This window comes from Corythoichthys intestinalis, chromosome 6, assembly GCF_030265065.1.
Source record: "Corythoichthys intestinalis isolate RoL2023-P3 chromosome 6, ASM3026506v1, whole genome shotgun sequence".
NCBI classification, from domain to species: Eukaryota; Metazoa; Chordata; class Actinopteri; order Syngnathiformes; family Syngnathidae; genus Corythoichthys; species Corythoichthys intestinalis.
The window spans coordinates 17404809-17430474 of NC_080400.1; the positions used below are offsets into that span (position 1 = coordinate 17404809).

Genomic DNA, 25666 nt, shown 5'->3' on the forward strand with positions numbered 1-25666 from the left:
CGTTATCCTATGGGGCAATGTTCCCTCTAAACTGCGCGTGCGCAATCGCGCACTATTTGCACATACTCTGTGCACAAGAAAATCTATGCTGCGCACAAAAAAAAAAAAAAAAAATCAACAGAAACGTAATAATTGCGTTGTAACTCGGTGAATGGCAGGTGTCCAGCCAATGATACGGTAAGGTTCACTTCCGCTACGAAGTCAATCATAGCATTGACATTGCTTGTGTATTGCCCAGCCTACACGCGGCGTGCAGGTTAGCAAGCCGACAAGTGTGCGCTAGTGCCGCGGAGTTAAAGGGTATGACAACACCTGGGGAAATGCTAATATTCCATCAATTATCCATCAACGCATGCCTTTTGAATTCATATCATGCCACTTTGTGTAATTACACACATTGCAACACCAAGAAAATGATAGAAATTAGGTCGATTGTCAAGCTAAAAGGACCCGCCCCCGAGATGCCGGAAATCTAGCATATTGTGTGCGTGACGTCACTATAGGGCAGTGCTTCTCAATTATTTTCTGTTACGCCCCCCCAAGGAAGACGTAAATGTTTCGCGCCCCCCCAACTCTCTGCCGCCACTGTAAATAGTATCATTCGTCTATATTACTATTATAAGTACGCCTCAGCCTAACATTGTGTCCTTTTTTTTCTATTAAAGAAAAAAAGTAACATAGATCAACTTATAATAAAGTATAACTTTTTTAACATTGTGTTGCTTGTAACAGAAAAGACTTAATGCGCATCAATTTGCCTGAAGTTAAAAAAAAAAAAAAAAAAAAAGTCACATCCAAACTGTAAAAATACACTCAAGGTACATTTTTGACCATTTGATACTGAAAAATAAAATGTAATAAAATCAGTAAATAATAACAAATTCAAATTGATTAGAAACATTTACTCTTCAGGACAACATGCCAAAAAATTTGACCGAAAAAAAACAAAACTGAATAGAAGGGGGGGGAAAGGTCTCTGGACAGAAGGAAAGTTTTTATTTTCGCTGATTCACCACAGTGCTCACTGGTTTACTGATATAACACTGACAAAGCGGGACGATTGTGACAATTGGCAATATTCGGCACATTTTCGCTGAAAAACAATCAAGCGGTTTATCAATGAGATTGAGGTCTAATGTCTTTAAGTGGCGTCTTAACTGATTTGGCTTCTCCGCTATAATCATTTTTAGACTCAGTAAACAGTGGTCTTTCCTCATTTCCCACTATATTAAAAGTCAAAGGCAAACGGCCCGAAAAAAGCGCATTCTCGGCGGCCGAGGGAGAACCGTAGGTGAGGGCGGTGGTCGTGACGATCCCAAGCCGAAAACGGCACTTCTCGGCCGGACACGTGAGAAAGACAGTGGGTCGCTGCGTGAGTCCAGCTCTGCATGAGTCTCTTCCGTGTGCTCTTGCTTACTTCAAAAATACTGCACGCACTTTGAAAATGAGAGCGCCACTGCCACCCACGGAGTGGATGTGCAAGTACACTTTATTCTAGTACGGCAAAAAAAAAAAAAAAAAAAAAAAAAAGCATGTTCCCCGAGGTCACTCGCGCCCCCCCTGGCATCGCTCTGCGCCCCCCTGGGGGGGCGCGCCCCACCATTTGAGAAGTACTGCTATAGGGAAACAACCGGCTCAGTGCTTAGTACTGAATGGCGGCGATGATGGCGTACAATTTTGTTTCTATTTGCAGCGACGAATCCGACGTAACGAACATTCTTCTAATGGTGACCAGGAGAGTTATGAACCTTTCTTTGGTCTTTTGGGTTATCAATTTGAGCCCAAACGAAAGCCAATGCAGCCTAATGAAAGGATCATTGAGGGGAGCAATCAAACTGATGAAACACCGGCGGCAACAGAATCACCGAATGGTTTGTTTTGCGTTTCTTTTTGTGAAGCTGATACACCGTGACCGCAAAATAAAGTCATGTATTGAATAATTATCATTTAATATGCTATCATCGGTTTCGCTCTGCCAACCGACACAAATATGAATGGGATTAGAGGATTTGTTCTATATATTTTACGAGCGATAATTTATACATGTGTCCAGTCTTATATCCAATGCGTGATATGTTTTTTATTATAAAAGAGTACTCACTCTGGCCATTTCCCTCCTTTGCTTTGCCTGGGGTGGTGAGGTGGTCTCATCAGAGCCAGTCATCGTCCTCTTTCACCGGGCACCGCATCTGCTTTCAGCAGCAATTTCTTAGCAAAACCTGATTTCATTTGCCCATAGTTCGTATAGCTTTCAGGCAACAAATCCACGATCACATAGCAAAGTATGCGAGTATAGCAGAAAGCTGGCGAAGCAAAACTATTGTACTATACTAAACTATAAATCAGTATAGTAGTTAAAGTGGGGGAAAATAAGAGGCCTGTAATTGTCAACATGGGCAAACCTCAACCATGAGAGACAGAATGTGGGGGAAAAAAAACAGAAAATCACATTGTATGATTTTTAAAGAATTTATTTGCAAATCATGGTGGAAAATAAGTATTTGGTCAATACCAAAAGTTCATCTCAATACTTTGTTATGTACCCCTTGGTGGCAATAAGGGAGGACAAACGTTTTCTGTAACTCTTCACAAGCTTTTCACACACTGCTGTGGGTTGTTTGGCCCATTCCTCCATGTAGATCTCCTCTAGAGCAGTGATGTTTTGGGGCTGTCGTTGAGCAACACGGACTTTCAACTCCCTCCACAGATTTTCTATGGGGTTGAGATCTGGAGACTGGCTAGGCCACTCCAGGACCTTGAAATGCTTCTTACGAAGCCACTCCTTTGTTGCCCTGGCTGTGTGTTTGGGATCATTGTAATGCTGAAAGACCCAGGCACGTCTCGTCTTCAATGCCCTTGCCGATGGAAGGGGATTTTCACTCACAATCTCTAAATACATGGCCCCATTCATTCTTTCCTTTATACAGATCAGTTGTCCTGGTCCCTTTGCATAAAAACAGCCCCAAAGCATGATGTTTCCACCCCCATGCTTCACAGTGGGTATGGTGTTCTTCGGATGCTATTCAGTAGTCTTTCTCCTCCAAACATGAGAACCTGTGTTTCTACCAAAAAGTTCTATTTTGGTTTCATCTGACCATAACACATTCTCCCAGTCCTCTTCTGGATCATCCAAATGCTCTCTAGCGAACCGCAGACGGGCCTGGACTTTCCTCAGGAGGGGGACACGCCTGGCAGTGCAGGATTTTAGTCCCTGGCGGTGTGTTGTTTTACTGATAGTAGCCTTTGTTACTGTGGGCCCAGCTCTCTGTAGGTCATTCACTAGGTCCCCCCGTGTGGTTCTGGGATTTTTGCTCACCGTTCTTGTTTTCATTTTGACGCCACGGGGTCAAATCTTGCATGGAGCCCCAGATCGAGGAAGATTATCAGTGGACTTGTATGTCTTCCGTTTTCTAATAATTGCTCCCACAGTTGAGTTCTTTACACCAAGCGTTGTACCTATTGCAGATTCAGTCTTCCCAGCCTGGTGCAGGTCTACAATTTTGTCTCTGGTGTCCTTCGACAGCTCTTTGGTCTTGGCCATAGTGGAGTTTGGAGTGTGACTGACTGAGATTTTGGACAGGTGTCTTTTATACCGATAATGAGTTGAAACAGGTGCCATTAATACAGGTAACGAGTGGAGCCTCGTTAGACCTCGTTAGAAGAAGTTAGATCTCAGCATCTAGAAATCGTCTTGAAGTGGCACATCTGGACCATCTGATGCGCATAAAGTCAAAGCAAGAAGCAGACGAAGCCATCAACCTAGACAAAGTGAACAGCCATTGAGGAAGTGGGAAGGCCAAACGTGAAAAATAAGATACAATTTTAGTCAGATTGGTGTGTATTCCAGTGACATCAAGATTTTTGACTTATGGATAGTAATCATTAAATGCTTTTACTGCTAGATAATTTACGGGCAGTAGGAATGCTAATAGGCGTGAACAGGCATGATATGCTAATAGGCGTGAACAGGCGCGATACTGGTGTGTGGCGCCATGTACGGTAGACATCTGATTTTGCCCACCATGGGCCGCAGTGTGCTCAGGGAGCTTGTGTGTTTGCTCAGAGTCAGACACATGAAAAATTAGAGGGAACATTGCTATTGGGGCTGTCTACAGTACTTACTACTATTACTGGATTGTTTTTTTTTTACTTTTTACCCCTTAAAAAATAAAGAAAATAATAATCCTTTGCAAAACAATGAGGCCTCGCGCCTGTTGGTGCTCAGGCCCTAAAAGATTTTTTTTTTTTTTTGTAAGTTTTCTGCGAGCCACCATGCAGTCTGTTACTGGGTTAGTTGGTTAGTAAGTTACATTTTTCCAGTTGGCTATTTTGATAGAAAGCTATTTACCTTTATACAGTTCATCACTCAAAAGAAAATCATTCAGTCAATCACCACTTGCTCAGTAAATTAGTTATTCCACCATTTCGTTAGCCCAGCTAATGATTTGTTGGTCAGTCCGTTATTGGTGTTACATTGTCAGTCTGTTGGTTAGAAAATAGGTTATATGTTTTGTGTGGATTTTTTTCCCTGAGTGACAGTACTCTTGATTAGATCCTCTTTATACTGAAGTGACTTTAGCTTCGCTATCTTGACCTACATCCTGTTTTTTTTTCGTCGTCTTTCTTGACACCTCTATAAACCAAACCCAATGCCTGTAGCCAAAAGGCGGCATATGATTTGTTCACACCTCAATGCCAAGCATACTGACACATCATAAATTTTACGCGTCCTCTACATGAACTCTAACACGCACACAAACATGTACTGGTTAGAGTATACACATTTTTTTTCTTCAAATGTGGACGGCAAAATGTGAGGTATTTTTTAGCCGATAAAGCTATGATTAGCAAAGGCTTCCGATTAGCCGACTGTCACTGAGCGTTTGTACGTACGCGTATTTAACATAAGTGATCAAGACACGTAGACACACACACGCTTACACGAAAAGCAGTTTCACAGGTGGCGAAATGTAGCATTAGCCCGCTGTAATGAGAGCTTAGCGGCGGCTAAATCTCAAGTGTGAGCGCGCGTGTGTTTGTTTTGTCGCCGAGGTGTGAACACGTGCACAGCTGTTGGCCTTCTGTTTGTGTTTGTTTTCCTTCGAATTGGGAGGGGCCACTCGGTTGATGCGCTCTAAGGCTGCCACAAATGATTATTGTGACAGGCTACTGATCACCGATTATTTTTACGATTAGCCAACTAATCGGCTTTTATATAAATCTTTTATCTGCTGTTATGACTGTGGGATTTACATATTAGCTATAAATGCGCATTTGAACGAAAACTATGCCCTGAAAAAAGTTGGACTCTGCAAACTATGTAACTTTATAATCGTATGTTTTCCAAAGCAAAAGCAGGTGCAAATATCTCATTTTGATTTATAAAAAAAAGTAATCATTTGCTTTCTTGAATCAGACAATATTTGTTTTTTTGTTTTTTAAATCTTTAATCTATAAACTAAAGCTTTTCATTTAAATAAAAAAAAAATAAACATTCCAATATTTTTTTTACATTGACAATGTTTGAGAATATTTACTCTTTTAAACATTAAAAAAAAAATAATAATAATAATAATGTAGAAAAATTAAACAAATTTAAAATAAGGTATTTACATTTTCTTTCCCTTTTGTTTTTTTCTAAGCAAGGCTAATTTATTTGTATCACACAATACAACCTAAGGTTATTCGATGTGCTTTACACCAACTCGCATTAAAAGAATGCAAAAAGATAATTAAAAACATAAGAGGATCAAATGAACTACGACCACCTCGCTCCCTAAATGTCTCATCAGCCTCGAGACATGAAAAGCACAACAACAACAAAAACATGCATGAGCTCTACTGGCTACCTCGGAACGTATAGGCAACAATAAGTCCGCTATTAATTAAAGTGCCTAGGACAGCAAAAAGCATGTTTATTTAATATTTTATGCAGTATTTTATGCTCCTGAATGAAATGGACCGCTTGGATGTGTGTGGTAACGATCATTTTATAAATTCAATTTTTTAATCCCGCACCATGAAAATGTGTGACTTCCAGCTTCAGTCTCAGGTTGAGGATAAATGCAAATTCGACGTCACCCGGGTCAGCATCTCACAATACAGCATTGCTTTATAGCATTCAAATGGAGTTCAGATTCAGCTGATTCTGTGGATTAATTCGTATATTATTTGCATCATGCCAGCTAAATGTACTGCGGGGTTTTGTTGCTGCACAAAGGCGATGCGTGTGAGCCTTTGTGGGTTTCAAAAAGTTCCTGTTCACCCCGAGATTGGTCAAAACAAGTCGGACAACTGTGGGACCATTGGACTTACGAGCAAGTGAGTAAACATTGTGTTTCGTATCATAAATACTGGGATCATGGGACACACACGTTTTAATACTGAGATGGCTTGCATTTTGTGGCTGACAATGTTCCTTGCCCACCGAAAATGCCAGCGACCGGCGGCTTGTTGCACATCCCCCTCTCGGTCCTCTTCGCGTGCCCGCCGGGAGAGCACTATATTTGGTTTATGCTAGTGCGGTTCTCCATATCGTCCAGACTTCAAGCCCCCTCTGCCCTCCTTGTGTGCCCAGCAATAGACCACTATCCTTGGGTTGGGCTCGGGCAGCTACGTGCTCCTCCGACGTTGGCCGGTTTGTCCGGCGGTCATTCTCCAGCTGCTTCCCCGGCAAATGAGCTCTCCTGCCCGCAGCAGGGCAACGACGAGCAGTACCTTGCTCGCCGCCAGTGGGGTTGCCGATCGGTGAAGACAATCGACAACTCTTCCGCCGCCGTGTGACATGATCCGGGTAGTTTTGTGTGATTTTTCGCTTCGAAAGGCGAGAATAAGACTTGGAAACGGCGCTCAGTTCGGGTTAGCATGTCGGCTAGCTGTCACGCCTCCTGGTTTGTTTATGCTCTCTGAAGCCGGGGCAGGGAAATGACAAACGCCGGACTTCGGGGCAATAAGTCGACACTTTTGACCATTATGGAGTAATTTTGCCATGTCGAACTGAATAAATGCATTTTTAATATTTCATATTCCATCTAGCACAAGACTGTTATTTGTCATGTCCATACCATTTCTTTAGCAATTGGGGAAAAATACTTCCATAAAAAGGATATCCTGTAAACATATTGGAGTAGAGAGATTGAAACAATGACATTTTGCTGTTCTTTGTGTCGTATTTTCCTCGTTCTGAATCTTCCCCCTCGATGGGCTGAATTCTAAATCGGATGAAATCGTGACCCTGCCGACGTCATCCTCCAGCTGGGGATGCTAGAGTGCTACAATGACAGGCAGGGGCTAAACGGCAGATTAAAAGACTAGTTTCTTGTCATCTGCGCTTTGCCAAATTGTTGTATATATCGAATTGTCTCGAAATATGATTCTAATTATTATAATAATGCTATTTGAGATTTTTGTTATGCTGTCATAGGCATGCTAATTTACTCTTTCATTGCTATTCTCACCCTCCTGCAGTGAATTAAAATGAGTTTTTCACTAGTTGACGTCCAATCCATTTGAAGTGGGAGGGCTGGCAATGAATACACGAATGTTCATTCGCTGCAAACCCTCCCAGTACAAATGGATTGGACATCTGTCCCTGTCAATAACACCGAAACGTGATCATTCAAATGTTTTAGATTGAGCAAAACCTCCCAGCATGAAAAGCCTAGCCTCCACTATTAATATGGTTGCCTTGGTAACCGCCCTGACAGCTATTCGTGCTTAATAATGAATGTAAGTGAGTCTTTAAAAAGCATTACAATGCGTTCAAAGAACAGTCAAAGGGGCAAGGAGGTTCGGCTGAACAGACAATAAGTTAGAGCGAGAAAAAGTTTCAGTCGGCGTCACTTTTCTTCAATTCTTTTGTCCAACTTTTTTTTAGGGGGTGAATACCTTTTGGTCTCTTTGTAAACCTTTTCACACTTGAAATTGTTTCTTTTATTTCCATTCCTCCTCACACTTTCATTCCTTTACATAATTTTTTTCTCTACTGAAGTGCTATAAATAACTAAAAATAAATTACGGAAAATACAAATATCAACTTGTATACATGAGTCAAAACTCCCATTATAAAAATTCTCTACATAGTTGATTAAAAAATACATGTTTATGATCATTATAGCTTGCAAACAAAATAAAGTAGGATGTGTCAAAACGCTAATTAGTGAACAACAACTAACAAACTATAGACTTCTTAATGTATTGACGGTACACGGGGTGCGGAGCCGATAAATAGAGGGCCTGCATTGTTGGCGAGGCTGTCAAAGCTGACCGAGTAGAATCACAGACAAAGAGCTTTTTTTTGTTGAAAATTCTCGTGAATAAATGCTTAAATCCCTGAATTCTTTATGGATATGGACGTAAAACAGTCTCGATTCTTGGTTAAAAGCAAAAAAAAAAAAAAAAAGTGCCACTAGCATTTACTTTACGTAAATATGTCAAAGTACAATGCTAATCTGTTAGTGAATGTAGCTAGCGGCCGCCTGATGTAAACAGAGCTTTTCCGGTCAAAATTCTTGTGAATAAATGTTTAAATCCCCAAATTCTTTATAGATATGGACGTGAAACGGTCTCAATTCTTGGTTAAAAGCAAAAAATGCTGTGCATTTAGCATTTATTTTACGTCAATACAGTATGGGATATTTACACCAAAGATATTAACCGGTAACGCTTTATTTGACAGCGGCGTCATACAACTGTCTTAAGACCAAATAAACCACCAGGAAGCTCGAACCAATTGACTGCAAAGCTCCATTGCTTGAAGAAGCTTCATGTGGCCATCACTGCTCCCTTTGGGGAGACAATCAACCTCTGCTGCCACCTGCTGTCAACACTGTTGTTGTCCAGCATGCGTCCTAGCATGCATTGCAGCGCTACAAATGTAAATAAGAATCAAAATTCTCGTTCTGTGCTAATTATTTCTTCAATTACTGCTCCAGTTGTTTCATTAGTTCCTAGTTATCATATTTGGTAACACTTTATTTTACAGTTGCGCCATAAGATCGTCATTAGACAATCATAATTATGACATGACACTATCCTGGTCATTAGCGAATGCTAATAACAGATGTCATTTAGATGTCATCCGGCAAATAATCTCACTTTTAAATGGATGTAAAAGATTTGAGCTGGACATAAATGGAGTTAGTGACATAATTTACTGGATGACACTAAATGCCATCTGTCATAAGCATTCAGTAATGCCCATGAGAGTGTCTGTCTTATGACAGTGTTATGATGATAAAGTGTGACCCTGTTAACCCAAATAAATCAACAAAAAGGCCGCCCTGGACTATAAGCTACATGATTCAAAATGAAGGAAAGAAGTAGCGGCTTATAGTCCGAAAATTACAGTAGTTAAATCACTAACAGTGGTAGAGGTCCACTTCATTTTGACTAGAAGGGCTAGAACTCAATCGCTCTCAGCCCGCCCAATCAATTTGGATTGGACCTCTAGCATCGTCAATGGCAGTGAAACATGATCACTCAAGTCCAACCATACCAGCTGAAATTTATTTCATGCCTATGATTATCATTGGCAGTAAAAAAGTTTACACGCTTTAAATAAAACTGCTGAAATGAATGGGATTTAACCACAACATTCAAATTTCGTGTGATACAGCTGCTTATTTAAGCATAACAAACAATCGTTAAGCACCTTTTAATAAGAGGAATACACTGTTTCAACTTGAACGACAAATGACAAACTCATAATTGTAAGGTACAGTCTGACCTCCAATCCTAATGGCAGCATCCGTCCTTTTGAGTCATCCCTCAAGAACAAGGAAGTAGTCCGATGACTAACAAACCACAAACGGGGCACTTTTCCATTTTACGTTTCACTTTAGCGAGAAGAGGTGTGCTTGCATTAAAATACAGTGGGGTAAATAAGTATTTAGTCAACCACTAATTGTGCAAGTAATCTCACTTGAAAATATTAGAGAGGCCTGTAATTGTCAACATGGGTAAACTTCAACCATGAGAGACAGAATGTGGGGGGGGGGGGGGGGGGGAACAACAGAAAATCACATTGTATAATTTTTAAAGAATTTATTTGCAAATCATGGTGGAAAATAAAGTATTTGGTCAATACCTAAAGTTCATCTCAATACTTTGTTATGTACCCTTTGTTGGCAATAACGGAGGCCAAATGTTTTCTGTAACTCTTCACAAGCTTTTCACACACTGTTGCTGGTATTTTGGCCCATTCCTCCATGCAGATCTCCTCTAGAGCAGTGATGTTTAGGGGCTGTCGTTGTGTCGCAACACCGACTTTCAACTCCCTCCACAGATTTTCTATAGGGTTGAGCTCTGGAGACTGGCTAGGCCACTCCAGGACCTTGAAATGCTTCTTCCGAAGCCACTCCTTTGTTGCCCTGGCTGTGTGTTTGGGATCATTGTCATGCTGAAAGACCCAGCCACGTCTCATCTTCAATGCCCTTGCCGATGGAAGGAGATTTTCACTCAAAATCTCTTGATACATGGCCCCATTCATTATTTCCTTTACACAGATCAGTCGTCCTGGTCCCTTTGCAGAAAAACAGCCCCAAAGCATGATGTTTCCACTCCCATACTTCACAGTGGGTATGGTGTTCTTCAGATGCAATTCAGTATTCTTTCTCCTCCAAACACCAGAGCCTGTGTTTCTACCAAAAATTTCTATTTTGGTTTCAACTGGCCATAACACATTCTGCCAGTCCTCTTCTGGATCATCCAAATGCTCTTTAGCGAACCGCAGACGGGCCTGGACGTGTACTTTCTTCAGCAGGGGGACACGTCTGGCAGTGCAGGATTTGAGTCCCTGGGGGCGCATTGTGTTACTGATAGTAGCCTTTGTTACTGTGGTCCCAGATCTCTGTAGGTCACTCACTAGGTCCCCCCGTGTGGTTCTGGGATTTTTGCTCACCATTCTTGTTATTATTTTGACGCCACGGGGTGAGATCTTGCATGGACCCCCAGATCGAGGGAGATTATCAGTGGTCTTGTATGTCTTCCATTTTCTAATAATTGCTCTCAGAGTTGATTTCTTTACACCAAGTGTTTTACCTATTGCAGAGTCAGTCTTCCCAGCCTGGTGCAGGTCTACACTTTTGTCTCTGGTGTCCTTCGACAGCTCTTTGGTCTTGGCCATAGTGGAGTTTGGAGTGTGACTGACTGAAGCTGTGGACAGGTGTCTTTTATACCGATAATGAGTTAAAACAGGTGCCATTAATACAGGTAATGAGTGGAGCCTCGTTAGACCTCGTTAGAAGAAGTTAGACCTCTTTGACAGCCAGAAATCTTGCTTGATTGTAGGTGACCAAATACTTATTTTCCACTCTAATTTGGAAATAAATTCTTTAAAAATCAAACAATGTGATTTTAATTTTTTTTCCCCACATTCTGTCTCATGGTGGAGGTTTACCCATGTTGACAATTACAGGCCTCTCTAATCGTTTCAAGAAGGAGAACTTGCACAATTGGTGGTTGACTAAATACTTATTTGCCCCACTGTAAAATCTTAAAGGACATTTATACTGACGTGAGGTTGACACTGGAATTGTGTAATGTTGACTTAGGAGTGATATTGTTCTGATCTGGGCGCGGTTGTCCAATTTTCTACCTGATACAAAACAGACGCACTGGAATTGTGACGTTATTGCATTATTATTATTATTAGGGTGATGTCATATTTTTATCTTCTCATTTTTAACACAGCAGCTCAGTTACATGCAGCCATCTGTCACCGCTCCACCCTGTCTGGATATTGCATGTAATAACCAGCTGAGACTATTGTACTTTTTCATAGTTTTTTCTTGTTCTTAGGTCTTTACTCCTTCATGATTTTCTTATCGTGTAGCCTTGATTGGCTTACAAAATGGCATATACACACAAGTCAGAGGTTGTGGTTGCCTTGACGACATATCGTTGTTGTCGGGTGGGGCGTCATGCATCCTCGCAGACGATGAGCTCTTCTTGGCTGTGACACCATAATGCCTCCTTCCAGGAAGTAGTCATACTCACACACACATTATGTGTGTACGTGCTGGTATGACCACACCACATCTTACTTTGCTTTCATGGGTCATTTCACTTGATGACTTCCTGTTTTTTTTCTTCTTGAAAGTCCACCCTGTAAAACCAGTTTGACTTAGCAACATGAAATTTGGTAGACGCGTCTATAACTCCTAGCAAAAAGTAAGGAATCACAGGTCTCAGACGAGGACTCACTCAGAAAGGTGGAAAAGCGCTATATAAGTATAACACCATTTACCATTTACCATCATGTAGAACAAACTCCGATAAAAAAACTTGAAAAAAATAATGAATTACTTCAAAGAAGAACAAGAAGCTGTGGTGTTCACCAGTATTATACAACACACACGCTCTAAAGCTAGCAGGGAGGTGTTGACGGGGTGTCTTATTTCAGACACTGCCATCAGGTGCGCTCACACTCAATGTATCATGTGGCGTTTTCTCCAAAAAGACAAGATGACAACTGTGTGTCCCAGACAACAATCAAGTGAAACATTAGATGAAACACTGTAGCATTATATGGCTGTTACCTTTGAACTTTGTACATACAGAATCTTCGTGAAACTCAATTTCAAAGTGCAAGGAGTAATAAAATAATGCTCCCAATTACATTGTAGTGTGTATCTTTACACCTGTGTGTGTTCCAGACCAACAAAAAAAGAGTGGGTCACTTCCTTTCTAACAGTAAACGTTTGGATGTCTGATAGTGGTCAAACAAAATGCACTTAGTGTGTTTGTCACTTTTTGTGACTTCAATGACTTTGCAAATTGAGGGTCGGGTAGATTCCATGTGTTTAGTTCAAAGTAGGGCCGCAAGGGTAACTGATTAATGAAATGGATGATTATCAAATTAATCGACAGCTATTTTGATAGTCTAATATTTGATCAGAAATTGCTTTTCATTTATTATTATATATATATATATATATATATATTATATGTTTTTATCGGTTTGTTATATTCAATTAGGGGTGTGACAAAATATCGAAATGGTGATATATCGTGATTAAGAGTGTGACAATATCTTGATACAGCGATATATCGCGATATTTTGCAACCCGATGGGTTATCGATATGCTCCCGCCAAGAATCGATACTTTTATTTAACATATTGGCCATATAATGGAGTATGGATGCTGTAAACTGCTCAATGTTTGTTGAGCAGTTCCTTGGCGGTCCACTAGGGGCGCTCGGGAGTAGCGGTGAGGGTAAAGTGCGCACAAGTTGTCTAGAGAAGAAGAGAAGCTCCAAGTGGGTTGAAAAAATAAAAAAGCTCCGTGAGAACGGTGGAGGGAAAAAATGAGAAAAATATTGCTACAAATCACACATGGGGACACACTTTAGATTTTACACCAACAAGAAAGGAAGCAAGGTGAACAAGGACTTTGCTGTATGCAAGAATTGTCTAAGAAAAATAAGTTTCACTGGGAGCTGGTGACGTAGTGGACACTGGAGTTTGTGAGCTTTGCTTTCATCACTTGAGGTAAGAAAGTTTTGCAATGTAATTGACTTTTTAATTTACATGTATTATTTTGATGACATTTGGTGTTGAATGATATAAAATAAACCAGGACCCTAAACTGGATGAAAATGAATATCGAACAAGCCCACATGAATTTACTGATTTATTTGAGAACCAATTTCCATCTAGTTTACTAGACAAACTGTTATTACTGTCATTTTGATACAATAAGCTATAAAAATGGTTTGAATAGGTTCCAAGATATATAAAGTGATGTGCATGATAATTAATGTAGCCTACATATTAAAAATAGGTAATTATTGAATTTTTAATTTCTATACATTCAATTCATATTTTTTTTAATTCAATACTTCCAACACAAAAAAAAAAAATCAGGATTTCAACTCAAACGCTTTGAAGTAGCTAATATTTTTTGTTTTATTTTGTTTTTTTTAAGGTGAGGAAGACTGTGACTGAGCAAGTCTGACATCTTAATTGCTGAAGCAGATAGCGGAAGTGCTCAAACCAAGCAACAAAGTTCATATACGAAGAAAAGACCCACCAATTTTATCATTGCCCCACTCCAAGCTCAACTGCTGACACCTACGGCACTTTTTATTTATTTTTTGATCTCTCCAAGCGATATCAGTGGTCGTGGTTGGTTTCCTCTATATGTGCAGGGGCACAATTTGCAGTAGATTTATATTTTACAGCAATGTTGCACAGAAAAGGTGTCACTGTTTAATAAATGACTTAAACAGTATTTTTTTCTATTTTCAAATCTTTTTTTTTTTTTTCCGTTTCAACAGTTGTATCGTAGAATTTCATGTATCCAATTTCTGACCAATACATCGATAATCGCTGTATCGTGATATAATCGTTATCGTGAGCCTTGTATCGCGAATCGTATCGTATCGTGAGGTGCCCTGAGGTTCCCACTCCTAATCGTGATACTTTGTATCCCAAAAGGTTATCGATATGCTCCTGCCAAGAATCGAGATACAGTGGGGCAAATAAGTATTTAGTCAACCACCAATTGTGCAAGTTCTCCCACTTGAAAAGATTAGAAAGGCCTGTAATTGTCAACATGGGTAAACCTCAACCATGAGAGACAGAATGTGGGGGAAAAAAACAGAAAATCATATTGTTTGATTATTAAAGAATTTATTTCCAAATTGGAGTGGAAAATAAGTATTTGGAAAGAAGCAAGATTTCTGGCTGTCAAAGAGGTCTAACTACTTCTAACGAGGTCTAGCGAGGCTCCACTCGTTACCTGTATTAATGGCACCGGTTTTAACTGATTATCGGTATAAAAGACACCTGTCCACAAGCTCAGTCAGTCACACTCCAAACTCCATTATGGCCAAGACCAAAGAGCTGTCGAAGGACACCAGAGACAAAATTGGAGACCTGAACCAGGCTGGGAAGACTGAATCTGCAATAGGTAAAACGCTTGGTGTAAAGAAATAACCTGTGGGAGCAATTATTAGAGAATGAAAGACATACAAGACCACTAATAATCTCCCTCGATCTGGGCCGCCATGCAAGATCTCACCCCGTGGCGTCAAAATGATAACAAGAACGGCGAGCAAAAATCCCAGAACCACACGGGGGGATCTAGTGAATGACCTACAAAGAGCTGGGACCACTGTAACAAAGGCTACTACTATCAGTAACACAATGCGCCGCCAGGGACTCAAATCTTGCACTGCCAGACATGTCCCCCTGCTGAAGAAAGTACACGTCCAGGCCCGTCTGCGATTTGCTAGAGAGCATTTGGATGATCCAGAAGAGGAGTGGGAGAATGTGTTATGGTCAGATGAAACCAAAATAGAACTCTTTGGTAGAAACGCAGGTTCTCGTGTTTGGAGGAGAAAGAATACTGAATTGTTGGTTGACGAAATACTTATTTGCAGCACTAGATAACACACACTCAGCAGGGAAATGTTACATTATTTTTCAATTCATTAAATCCATCCACCACAAACTCCATGCACAAAAAAAAGTTGTCCGAGAGTTTAAGACTACTCTCGCCATGCTAAATGCTACAGCACAGAACTTTTAAAGGCGAGAACAACATTCCATATTTACTCTTGCCAAGGTAAGAACAAATCTCACCATGTGTTTCTGGAGAGCAGCCTTGCTTGAAACAAATCCTAACACCGGTGGGGAAGGGGGCTGCAGCACATGTCACATGAGTGACACGACAAACACTGTTACAAATCGATGCAGGCTGGTGTACTCCACGTACATTATGAATAGTCACGCGCCGTCAACATATGACAGGAACCATGTTGCATTTTCGTCTCGTTGTCTTCTCGTCAGGCAAAAACTGGCATTTGTCTCGTTATGTTTCAGTCTCCCAAGACACGTTTTTAGTTCATGTAAAAAATTGTCCGCCGATGAAATATTTTAGTTATCGTCATGATTGACGAAAACAACAATGCTGTGTATATATAGAAAATAAAGTAAATATTGTACGGTACATACAGTGCTGGCCAAAAGTATTGGCACCCCTGCAATTCTTTCAGATAATGCTCAATTTCCCCCAGAAAATAATTGCAATTATAAATGCTTTGGTATTAATATCTTCATTTATTTTGCTTGCGATGAAAATACTTAAAAGAGAATGGGGGGAAATGGGTTGACACTGTTGTACCCTCAGACTGCGGGACAGCTTGAACTTGTTTGGATGTTAGTCGAGGTTCTTTATCCACCATCCGCAATAACTTTCGTTGAAATCTCTCGTCAATGTTTCTTTTCCGTCCACATCTAGGGAGGTTAGCCACAGTGCCATTTACCATTTACACTTATTAATGACACTGTGCATGGTTGACACAGGAACATTCAGGTCTTTGGAGATGGACTTGTAGCCTTGAGATTGCCCATGCTTCCTCACAATTTTGGTTCTCAAGTCCTCAGACAGTTCTTTGGTCTTCTTTCTTTTCTCCATGCTCAATGTGGTACACACAAGGACACAGGACAGAGGTTGAGTCAACTTTAATCTATTTTAACTGGCTGCAAGTGTGATTTAGTTATTGCCACCACCTGTTATGTGCCACAGGTAAGCGACAGGCGCTGTTAATTACACAAAGAAGCATGACATGAGTTTTCAATGGGTGCCAAATTGCCAATACTCTTGTCCTGCCCATTTTTTGAGTTTTGTGTAAAATGATTATGATTTAATCTTTTTTCCCCCATTCTCTTTTGTGTTTTTTCATTTCAAGCAAAATAAATGAAGATATTACTGCCAAAGCAGAAATCTAGGGGTACCAATACTTTTGGCCAGCAGTGTATATTTTAAATTTATTGATAAAAAAAGAAAATCGTACATATCCATCTTTTTCATTTTTAGATTTCATTTACAAATTAAAAAATGTTGAAAACAGTAAGTATTCTCTTATTTCTGTAGTCTACAATGATGATCAAATTATCTTTTTTATTTATATAAAGTTGTATTTTGGCAATTTTGCCAAATGTATGATTTTGCTTCAGTGAGCAATGATATGCGGCATTCAAATTTTGAGTCAATGCATATTACCAGCTAAAATGTATAGCCCAGAGTAATATAGCAACGAGCAAAAATTAATTGGTGTTCAGTCGACTATCAAAACAATGGTTTGTGGCAGTCCTAGTTTAAAATTTAAACCAGTATGTTTTATTTACTGTGTCACTTGATTGTTGTCTGAGACACACAACTGTCATATTGTTCTTTTGGGGGGTGAAACACCACATGGCACTTTGTGTGTATATGTGACAGTCATGTGACTCACCTAGTGACATCACACATCGGTTGAGTAAAAAGACGTCTGAGGTTTCCACGCACCACTCTTGTTGTAGTTTGTTTCTGGTGGTTGTGCTTCAGCTCAGGTGAGATCATCTTTTTTTATTTTGAAAAAGTTAAATTATAATCTTAAGGCTTAGTTGGATTTCAATACCCTTTTGTTGTTATTTTTGCCTGGCTGCATTTATTTGCTCCACTGTTTGGCATCAAATGCCTCTTCTGAGAATGAAGAATATCATGTTAAATTGCTCACGTGATAAATTAATCTAGAAGAAAATATTTTGGTTTCGTGCGGAAAAAAGTTCTATGTTAAAATCGCTTTGTGTGGAAAACTAAGTGGGGAAAACATGACTTTTTGGTTTAAAAAATTTTTAATTTACCATTTGTGCACAATAATTGAGAGACAGCGAAAACCAAAAGTTGTATTTGCCTTGTGGCAAATTGGATTTTGCCATGGGGCTTTTTTTTTGCCATATGGCAAAATTGATTTTGCCAAGTGGCATTTTTTTTTGCAATGTGGCAAAATCCATTTTGGCTTTTTTTTTTTTTTTTTTTTGCCATGTGGCAAAATTTATTTTTCCATGTGGCAAAATGGATTTTGCCGTGTGGCTTTTTTTTTGCCATGTGGCAAAATGGATTTTGCCGTGTGGCTTTTTTTTTGCCATGTGGCAAAATGGATTTTGCCGTGTGGCTTTTTTTTTGCCATGTGGTAAAATGGATTTTGCCATGTAGCATATTTTCTTTGACCTGCGGCATTTTTTCGGTATGTGGCAAAATTTTGGTTGATTTTTTTTCTTTGGGGGTGGGGGGGCGTATGTGGCATTTTTGGGTGCATATGGCTGTTTTGCAGGCTTTGCCATTGACGGCTATGCACGTTCAAATTTTCCATTCATTTTAAATGGCAGAAAAATGTGTGGCTGTGATTTTTGGCCATACATTTTACATTTTAGTGCATTGACATTCAAATGACACCCAATTCAGCTTATGCCATTGATGGCTATGCATGCAAAACAATGCCACATGGCAAAATCAATTTTGCTACATGGCAAAAAATAAATAAATAATGGCACATGGCAAAATCCATTTTGCCACATGGCAAATACCACTTTTGGTTCTGGGCCCTGCTGGAATAATTTTACATTTATTCAGATGTTTTTTTTTTATCTGATTTTACTATCCATAGAAAATGGACTTGGTGTGACAATCACAAGATTGACAAAAAAATATGTGCGTAAAGTGATTCAGATTTTTAACGCTCGCATTTAACCCAGTGAACAATGCCACTAGTCCTCCCAGTCAAAATGGGATTGGACATATAATGCTGTCAATGGCATTGAAAGATGAGCATTCACAGCCGGGCCACTGAAATCTTTGACGCCATGACGCCAAAATTTAATCACCTCTTCTGATTCATATTACAAACATATAATATTAGTTTGATAATAATGCCTTTATTCGTTCTTGAGTTATCTTGAACGGTAATTAACACAACATACAGTATGTAACCATGACATTTTGAGTCATGTAGGGTAGGCCATCTCACAATGTAATGTCCACAAAAATAAACAAAAAAAAAAAGATACTTGCCCTGTAAAGTGTTAACTTCATTAGTCTTGAAAAGTCAATTTGTTGTCTTGGTTCTTCATGTGCGATTGGTCGCTATTTTGTTTTCTCAATTGCAGAAGATGTGCGACAACGGGGAGGTGGAAGACAAGCCGCCAGCCCCGCCCATGAGGAACACCAGCACCTTGATTGGCTCCTGCAGCAAAGACCCCGCCCCTGTCAATCATGGCTCCAAACCCTTACCCCCCAACCCGGAGGATAAGAAGAAAAAAGACCGATCTATTCGCTTCATTCTGACAGGAGGCGGCGACAAAAGTGAATTATTAATTTTTTCTATTATTTTTTTCAATTTATTGGCTGTCGTGATCCAATCTACTGTGAATGGGAAGGCTGGTCGTGTTCGTTCGGTCAGTTTCTCTTTATTTTAGAGAATTTTCGGTTTTCTTCCGTGCTAAAATTGTCTGCCATTGATGGCGCCAGACGTACTTTGTGACTGGGAGGATGTTCATTAGGGACGGGCATTGAGCATCGATGAGATCCTGGACTAACACTCCAGTTCTCCCGGAACCGTTCAATTTTTTAAAAAAAATTTCGATTTGATCCCCTGACCGCCGACCGGAAAAAATAGCTGCCAAACACCACGAAGAAGAAGCCACGTGAAGACTAGCTCCGTTATGAGCAAATCATATGAAGTGGCTAATTTAGCTTGGCACAAAAATGTGTTGCTTCGCTTCACATAAATGACAGCATAGTAACACAATAAACACACCGAAATGATATCAGACCCTCTATTAAAACGTGCAGACTTACAGATTTTGTTTCATCAAGGGTTCCCAACGAGGTGTAAACCAGAGGAGTTGTGTAGTGTCTGTACACCTTCAGCATTCTTTTCCAACTAAAGTTCTTTTTGCCTGCCGCTTCCACTAAGTCACCACTAGGGGAAGACAAACGCACATAGCAAAACCAAAGAAAAACTATAGAGTCCGGAGTTACTATAGTGACATCTTCTGGACGGATGAACAATATACCAGTTTGGAAAAAAAGTCAAGCTTAAAAAGTATTCAACTTAAAGGGATCCACAGAAAGAAAGACATGTAGTTCTTAAAAGATAAATGTTAGTGCACGTTATAATAATTTGATGTTAAAACTCCTCTCAATGTTTTCGTTTCAATAATATTAGTAAAATTATTTTAACTGGTAAGTCGCCATTGTTGTTGATTTCGCTAGGCGGTGACATCACAGGGCCACGCTGCCGTACTTCACGGTGTCACTCTTAAAAAAAAAAACAAAAAAACAAAACAAAACAAAAAACGTATCTCTCTTTAATTATATAAGGTAGTAATTTAAATACACCACAAGGTGTCAATGGTGAGTTTTAATTAATTAGGGATCAAGCCAATGATTGTGTTTTGTCCCTTGACTGACGCCGTAGTTTTCCTTTAATTCACAATGGGGTGTAAGGCAGAGAGAAAGGAGAGTGGACAAGGCGTTCAGATTTGTAGCTCTGACTGCCGCATTTATTGGCATAAGCTTCAGCAACTCCTTCACAACAAACCTAAGTGTCATAAAGTGAAAATACAACAAAAATAATATTCATATCTCTCTAAAAATAATGTTCACAAAAAGAAAAGTGCTTCAATCTGTATTAAGAGGCCCTATTCTCACACAGTTAAACAGCAATGCAAGGAGAACTGGCATTCACAAATTCACGATCAAAAGATACATGCATAATACACATAAAACTTACCCAGAGTTCGGTCAAATTCTATTTAAACATTTAAGCAATTCGTTTAGCTCAACAAATTCCCTGGATGGCAATATTTAGTCACAATATACAAACTATGATCATACCTATCAAGTTGTACGGGTTTGGCGTAATTTGTACAAGTGAGCACTGATTTTTTTTACGCCGTACGTTCAAAATCTGTATGTTTTTCTTGCATTACGTTTTTTTTCTCCATATTTTGTCACCGTTTCGGCAACAAGACAATGTGCATTACTATGCCTTACTACGTTGTTTGAATGACGCGAGAAAAGTCCGAGACACAGAGAGAGAAGAGCGGGAAGGAAAGAAGGGAGTTGTGACGCCATTGCAAACACGATGCTAGGCTAGGTGGCTCCAATATTTCCTGACTGTAGCCAACAGCCTACAATCTTCGCCCACTTGATGCTACAGTAGATATCATATGCGTATAGAACTTCATGCGAAATAAGACTCGGTGGCGTTGGTAAACAGCCGCCATTTTAAAGCAGTAGACTTCTCAGAAAGGCTCTGTTGTAGTGAACCTTCCTAGCAACCCTCAGTAACTTTTTATCCAAAATACTCCTAAATCGGCAAAATTTTGACTTGAATCTATCTTTAAATGATGAAATGGTTTTAAAACTTTTACATGTCGAAAGTAGAAGGAACAAATGCAAAAATGGGAGCAATTTTAACAACTCTAACTGTTGATTCACAACATTAAATGACTTCCAAACATAGCAAAGGTTACTGTTTTTTTTTTTTTTTTTTTTTAGGGAAAAAAACAAAGGTAACACCAGTTACTTTGCCAAGTAACTAATTACTCTTATATTCAGGTAACGGAGTTACTAACTCTTTTACTTTTTGGGAGAAGTGATTTGTAACTGCCGGTAATTAATTTTTTAAGGTAAGATCAACCACACTGGTCATAAAGATGAACTCTGCAGAATGAAAAGTGACGAAAGTGGAGATTTCATTCTGCCACTTTGTTGCCAAACACAATTTGCCTGCAACTATAACTGATCACTTCTCAGAATTAGCTAAAGAAATGTTCCCTGACTCAAAGATTGCATCGGTAAGTTCATTTTAGCAATTGACCTTTCTAATTTTATAAATGGAAACACTAACGAACTACCTTCAAGTCAAACTGAATTGCGAGCTGAAGTGCGGCCATCAAGACATGAACAATTTTTGTAATCATGATGTAGCTGAAGATATTGTTCTTTGATGGCACCAGGTTACAGTATACAGTGGGGAGAACAAGTATTTGATACACTGCCAATGGGTTTTACCATTGGCAGTGTATCAAATACTTGTTCTCAAATACTTGTTCTCCCCACTGTATGTGACAATATTACCAATAAATTCATATTATTTTAAAAATTGAGTTTTATTTTTGTTTCATATTACACGCTATATAAAACGTTGTAAGATTAGTCACCAATTTGTAAGGGCATACGTCACTATTTGTAAGATTGCCAACGGCCTCGGGTTGACAGGCATGTATGATGCTGGGAGCCATTATCAGAAGTCATGTTTGTTGTGACCGACTCTACTATGGTGTCAGTCGAGGGACGAAACACACTCATTGTCTTGAGCTCTTATTAATTTAAAACTCGCTCATGACACCTTGTGGTGTACTTAAATCACTACCTTACATAGTTAAAGAGTGACACTGTGAAGTATGGCAGCGTGGCCATGTGACGTCACCGCTGTGCAACGTCAACAACAATGGCGAGCTACTAGTTTATTTTTTTTATTTAAAATTGTACAGATTTCATCAAAACGAAAACATTAAGAGGGGTTTTAACATCAAATTATTGTACCTCGTACTAACATTTATCTTTTAAGAACTAAATGTGTTTCCGTCCAAGGTACCCTTTAAGAGCAAGGGACAGATCACTCCCCGTCCGACATGTCAGCCCTTAACTATCTTGTAGAAATTCTACCTAAAACAAATGTTGCAATACAATAAATGCCTGCAGCATAAGACACTCTAAAACATAGGCAAAAGAATAGGTATGTGTAAATGTTTTCTCTGTGAGCTGTTGAAAAATAAACATCTTTGTGAAAGTGCACTCCTGTGGAAAGAAACGTCATCATATTCAAGTTCAAAGACTGATATTTACCCTAATGTTCACACTATAAGGCGCACCTGACTATAAGCCGCAGCCCACCAAATGTGGCCCGAAAACGGCATTTGTTCATAGATAAGCCGCACTGGGCTATAAACCGCAGCTATCCTCACTGTTTTATGGGATATTTACACCAAAAAATAGTAAACGGTCACACTTTATTTGACAGCGGGATCATACGACTGTCATAAGACCAAATGAACCACCATGAATCTTTGAACCAATTGCCTGCAAAGCTTCATTCCTTCAAGAAGCTTCATTTGGCCATCACTGCTCCCTTGGTGGAGACACGCAACCTCTGGTGCCACCCTCTGTAAACACCTGTTGTCATCCAACATGCCTCCTAGCATGCATTGCATTGTACAGATGTATATTTTAATCAAAATTCATGTTCTGTGCTAATTATTTCTTCAGTTACTGTTCCAATTGTTTCATCAGTTGTTAGTTATGGTATTTGCTAACACTTTATTTGACAGTGGCGACATAAGACTGTCATTAGACAATCATAATTAATGACATGACACTGTCCTGAGCATTAATAAATGCTTATAACAGATGTCATTTAGTGTTATCTGGCAAAAGATTTCACTTTTGAATGGATGTAAAAATTCAAGCTGTAAATAAATGAAGCTAGTGGCATAATTTCCTGGATGACACTTAATTACATAAGTATTCAGTAATGCTCATGATAGTATCATGTTATAATTATGACTGTCTTATGACAGTCTTATGATGCCGCTGTCAAATAAAGTGTTCCCTATTAACTCAAATAAATCAACATATAAGCCGCACTGGACTATAAGCTACAGGTATCAAAATGAAGGAAAAAAGTAGCGGCTTATAGTCCGAAAATTACGGTATATACAAGCTTTAAAAAAGTAATGACGTCACTCGCAACCGACCCAGGAATAGAACCGCAATGGTGCCGTTTGTGCTGTAAATTTTTTTGTTTGCCACTGCTTTGCAGGTATTAAAAGTGATTTTTTTAGGTCATCAAGAGTTCAACTGAACCACCCACTTTCACTCCTGCTCGACCCGGAAATGTTACCTTCGTTTGTGCTATTAAAAACATGACAACTTTTGGTTTGCGTTGCTACGGTTTTATAGATATTACACATTTCATTGTTTTACTGAAAAAAAACAAAACAATTCATAATTTCCTGTTTATTTTAGGGCACATTCTATTGGTTTTAAGGCACTTTTGGGTGAGTTTATATTGATTCGTTATCACCTTCTGACAATTTTGGGGTATTACTGGGTCATTTCCTGTATAATTTTTGGGCCTATTCCTGTTTTAGGGCAATTCTAGGATTTTTTTTATGTGGTCAAAAGTAATAAACAACATTGAGATTTTTTTGCGAGGGTAAAAAGTTGTTTTTTTCCTTTGTTTTTTCATTTTGCTCTTACTTGAAAAGCGTGACGACTAAATGTCATTTGTCTTTCAGCGTACAAAAAGAAAGAGCGTCCCGAGATTTCTCTGCCGTCAGATTTTGAACACACCATCCATGTCGGATTTGACGCCGTCACCGGGGAGTTCACCGTAAGTGTGTGTGTGTACGAATGCGTGTTCGTCTCACGCCGTTGAACTTTTTTTCTTCCTTTCAATAATCCCATCAGACAAAGAGGCCTTGTTTAGTTTCAATCTTGATCCGCCTCACTGAGCTCTTTTAGCGACTGCGTGTGCGCTTACGTCTGTGTGTGGCTTTTTTCGTCAAGTCACTCCAACTGAATTGTTGGAGCAGAAAGGAAGTGAAGTGTAAACTTTGATGTGCTGACCTAGTGTGAGAGCAAGTTTATGTGACCCATTTGTGGACTGACCGATCAAACATCTTCGTGTGTGTGCGTAGGGGATGCCCGAGCAATGGGCCCGCCTCCTGCAGACATCCAACATCACCAAACTGGAGCAGAAGAAGAATCCTCAGGTATTGCAGTGTATCACACTTACTTGCCTGCCTAGTATCTAATATAACTATCAACATAGTTACCTAGCTACTCATCCAAACCTTAAGACCAACAACTGTACATACCAACTATAAAATTGAATTTCTGGAGAAAATATTTTTTCATTTCCTGTAGATTTTCAATTACTTGCTATTCATTTTGGGGCATTTTTGGGTCACTTCTCTGCTAATCCATTGGCTGCTGCTGACTGCGCTAGACGTCTAATCCATTTTGACTGGTGATAAACGAGTTGAACATCTATTATTTTCAATGGCAGGCAAAGAGTTTATTTTGAGTCACTTCCTTGTTCATTTTAAGGTGCTTACAGGTGACTTCCTGCTGATTTTGGGCATTCTAGGGTCACTTCCTGTACATTTTGGATAATTGACTGTTGATTTTAGGGCATATCTGAGTCAAATCCTGTCAATTTTGGAGTTGACATCGTAGGAGCTTTTTCCCCAATTGGAAGTTAATTGGGCCATTGGAAATAAATGGGGTTGTTTTTGTCGAATTACCGTATTGGCACGAATGTAAGACAGCCCTGATTATAAGACGACCCCCTCTTTTTCAAGACTCAAGTAAGTTTGTAAAAAGACGTTTTTGAACGCCAAATTAATTTTTATACAGTAAATAATTACAGTGCATCTGAAACAAAATGATTATAAGAATATATTTGAGAGAAAAGGCATGTTATTTTGCCTCATTCAAATCTTAATATCTGAACATTTAAATATGTATGTATGTATGTAATTAAAAAATTAACGCCCGTTAGCGCGATAAATTTGACAGCCCTAATCTGAACATTTAAATATGTAAATTAAAGTGCAATCACATTCACAAATGAATGGCTTCTAGTTTTTGAAATGTAAATAAACCAATTTATTGTGATAAAACAACAAAATTGCAATAACTACATTAACCATCAAAGTGAAGTCTAACTAACTGTAGTATTGAAACAAATCTGAATAAGAAAAAACATTGCAAAAAAAATAATCCAAACTGTTAAACTAGTAGAAACTGGGGGGGGGGGG

The 25666-nt window shown here is 39.3% G+C and overlaps 1 protein-coding gene across 1 annotated transcript in view; it reads left to right on the forward strand.

Moving 5' to 3' along the window:
• LOC130917691 (serine/threonine-protein kinase PAK 1-like) overlaps window positions 1-25666 on the forward strand; it is a 60236-nt gene that overhangs the window by 7014 nt on the left and 27556 nt on the right. The window contains exons 2-4 of the mRNA XM_057839334.1: window positions 18938-19133; window positions 24140-24234; window positions 24542-24616. Of these exons, the coding sequence (XP_057695317.1) occupies window positions 18941-19133; window positions 24140-24234; window positions 24542-24616 (363 nt within the window). The 5' untranslated portion in view covers window positions 18938-18940. The remainder of the gene's footprint in view (window positions 1-18937; window positions 19134-24139; window positions 24235-24541; window positions 24617-25666) is intronic.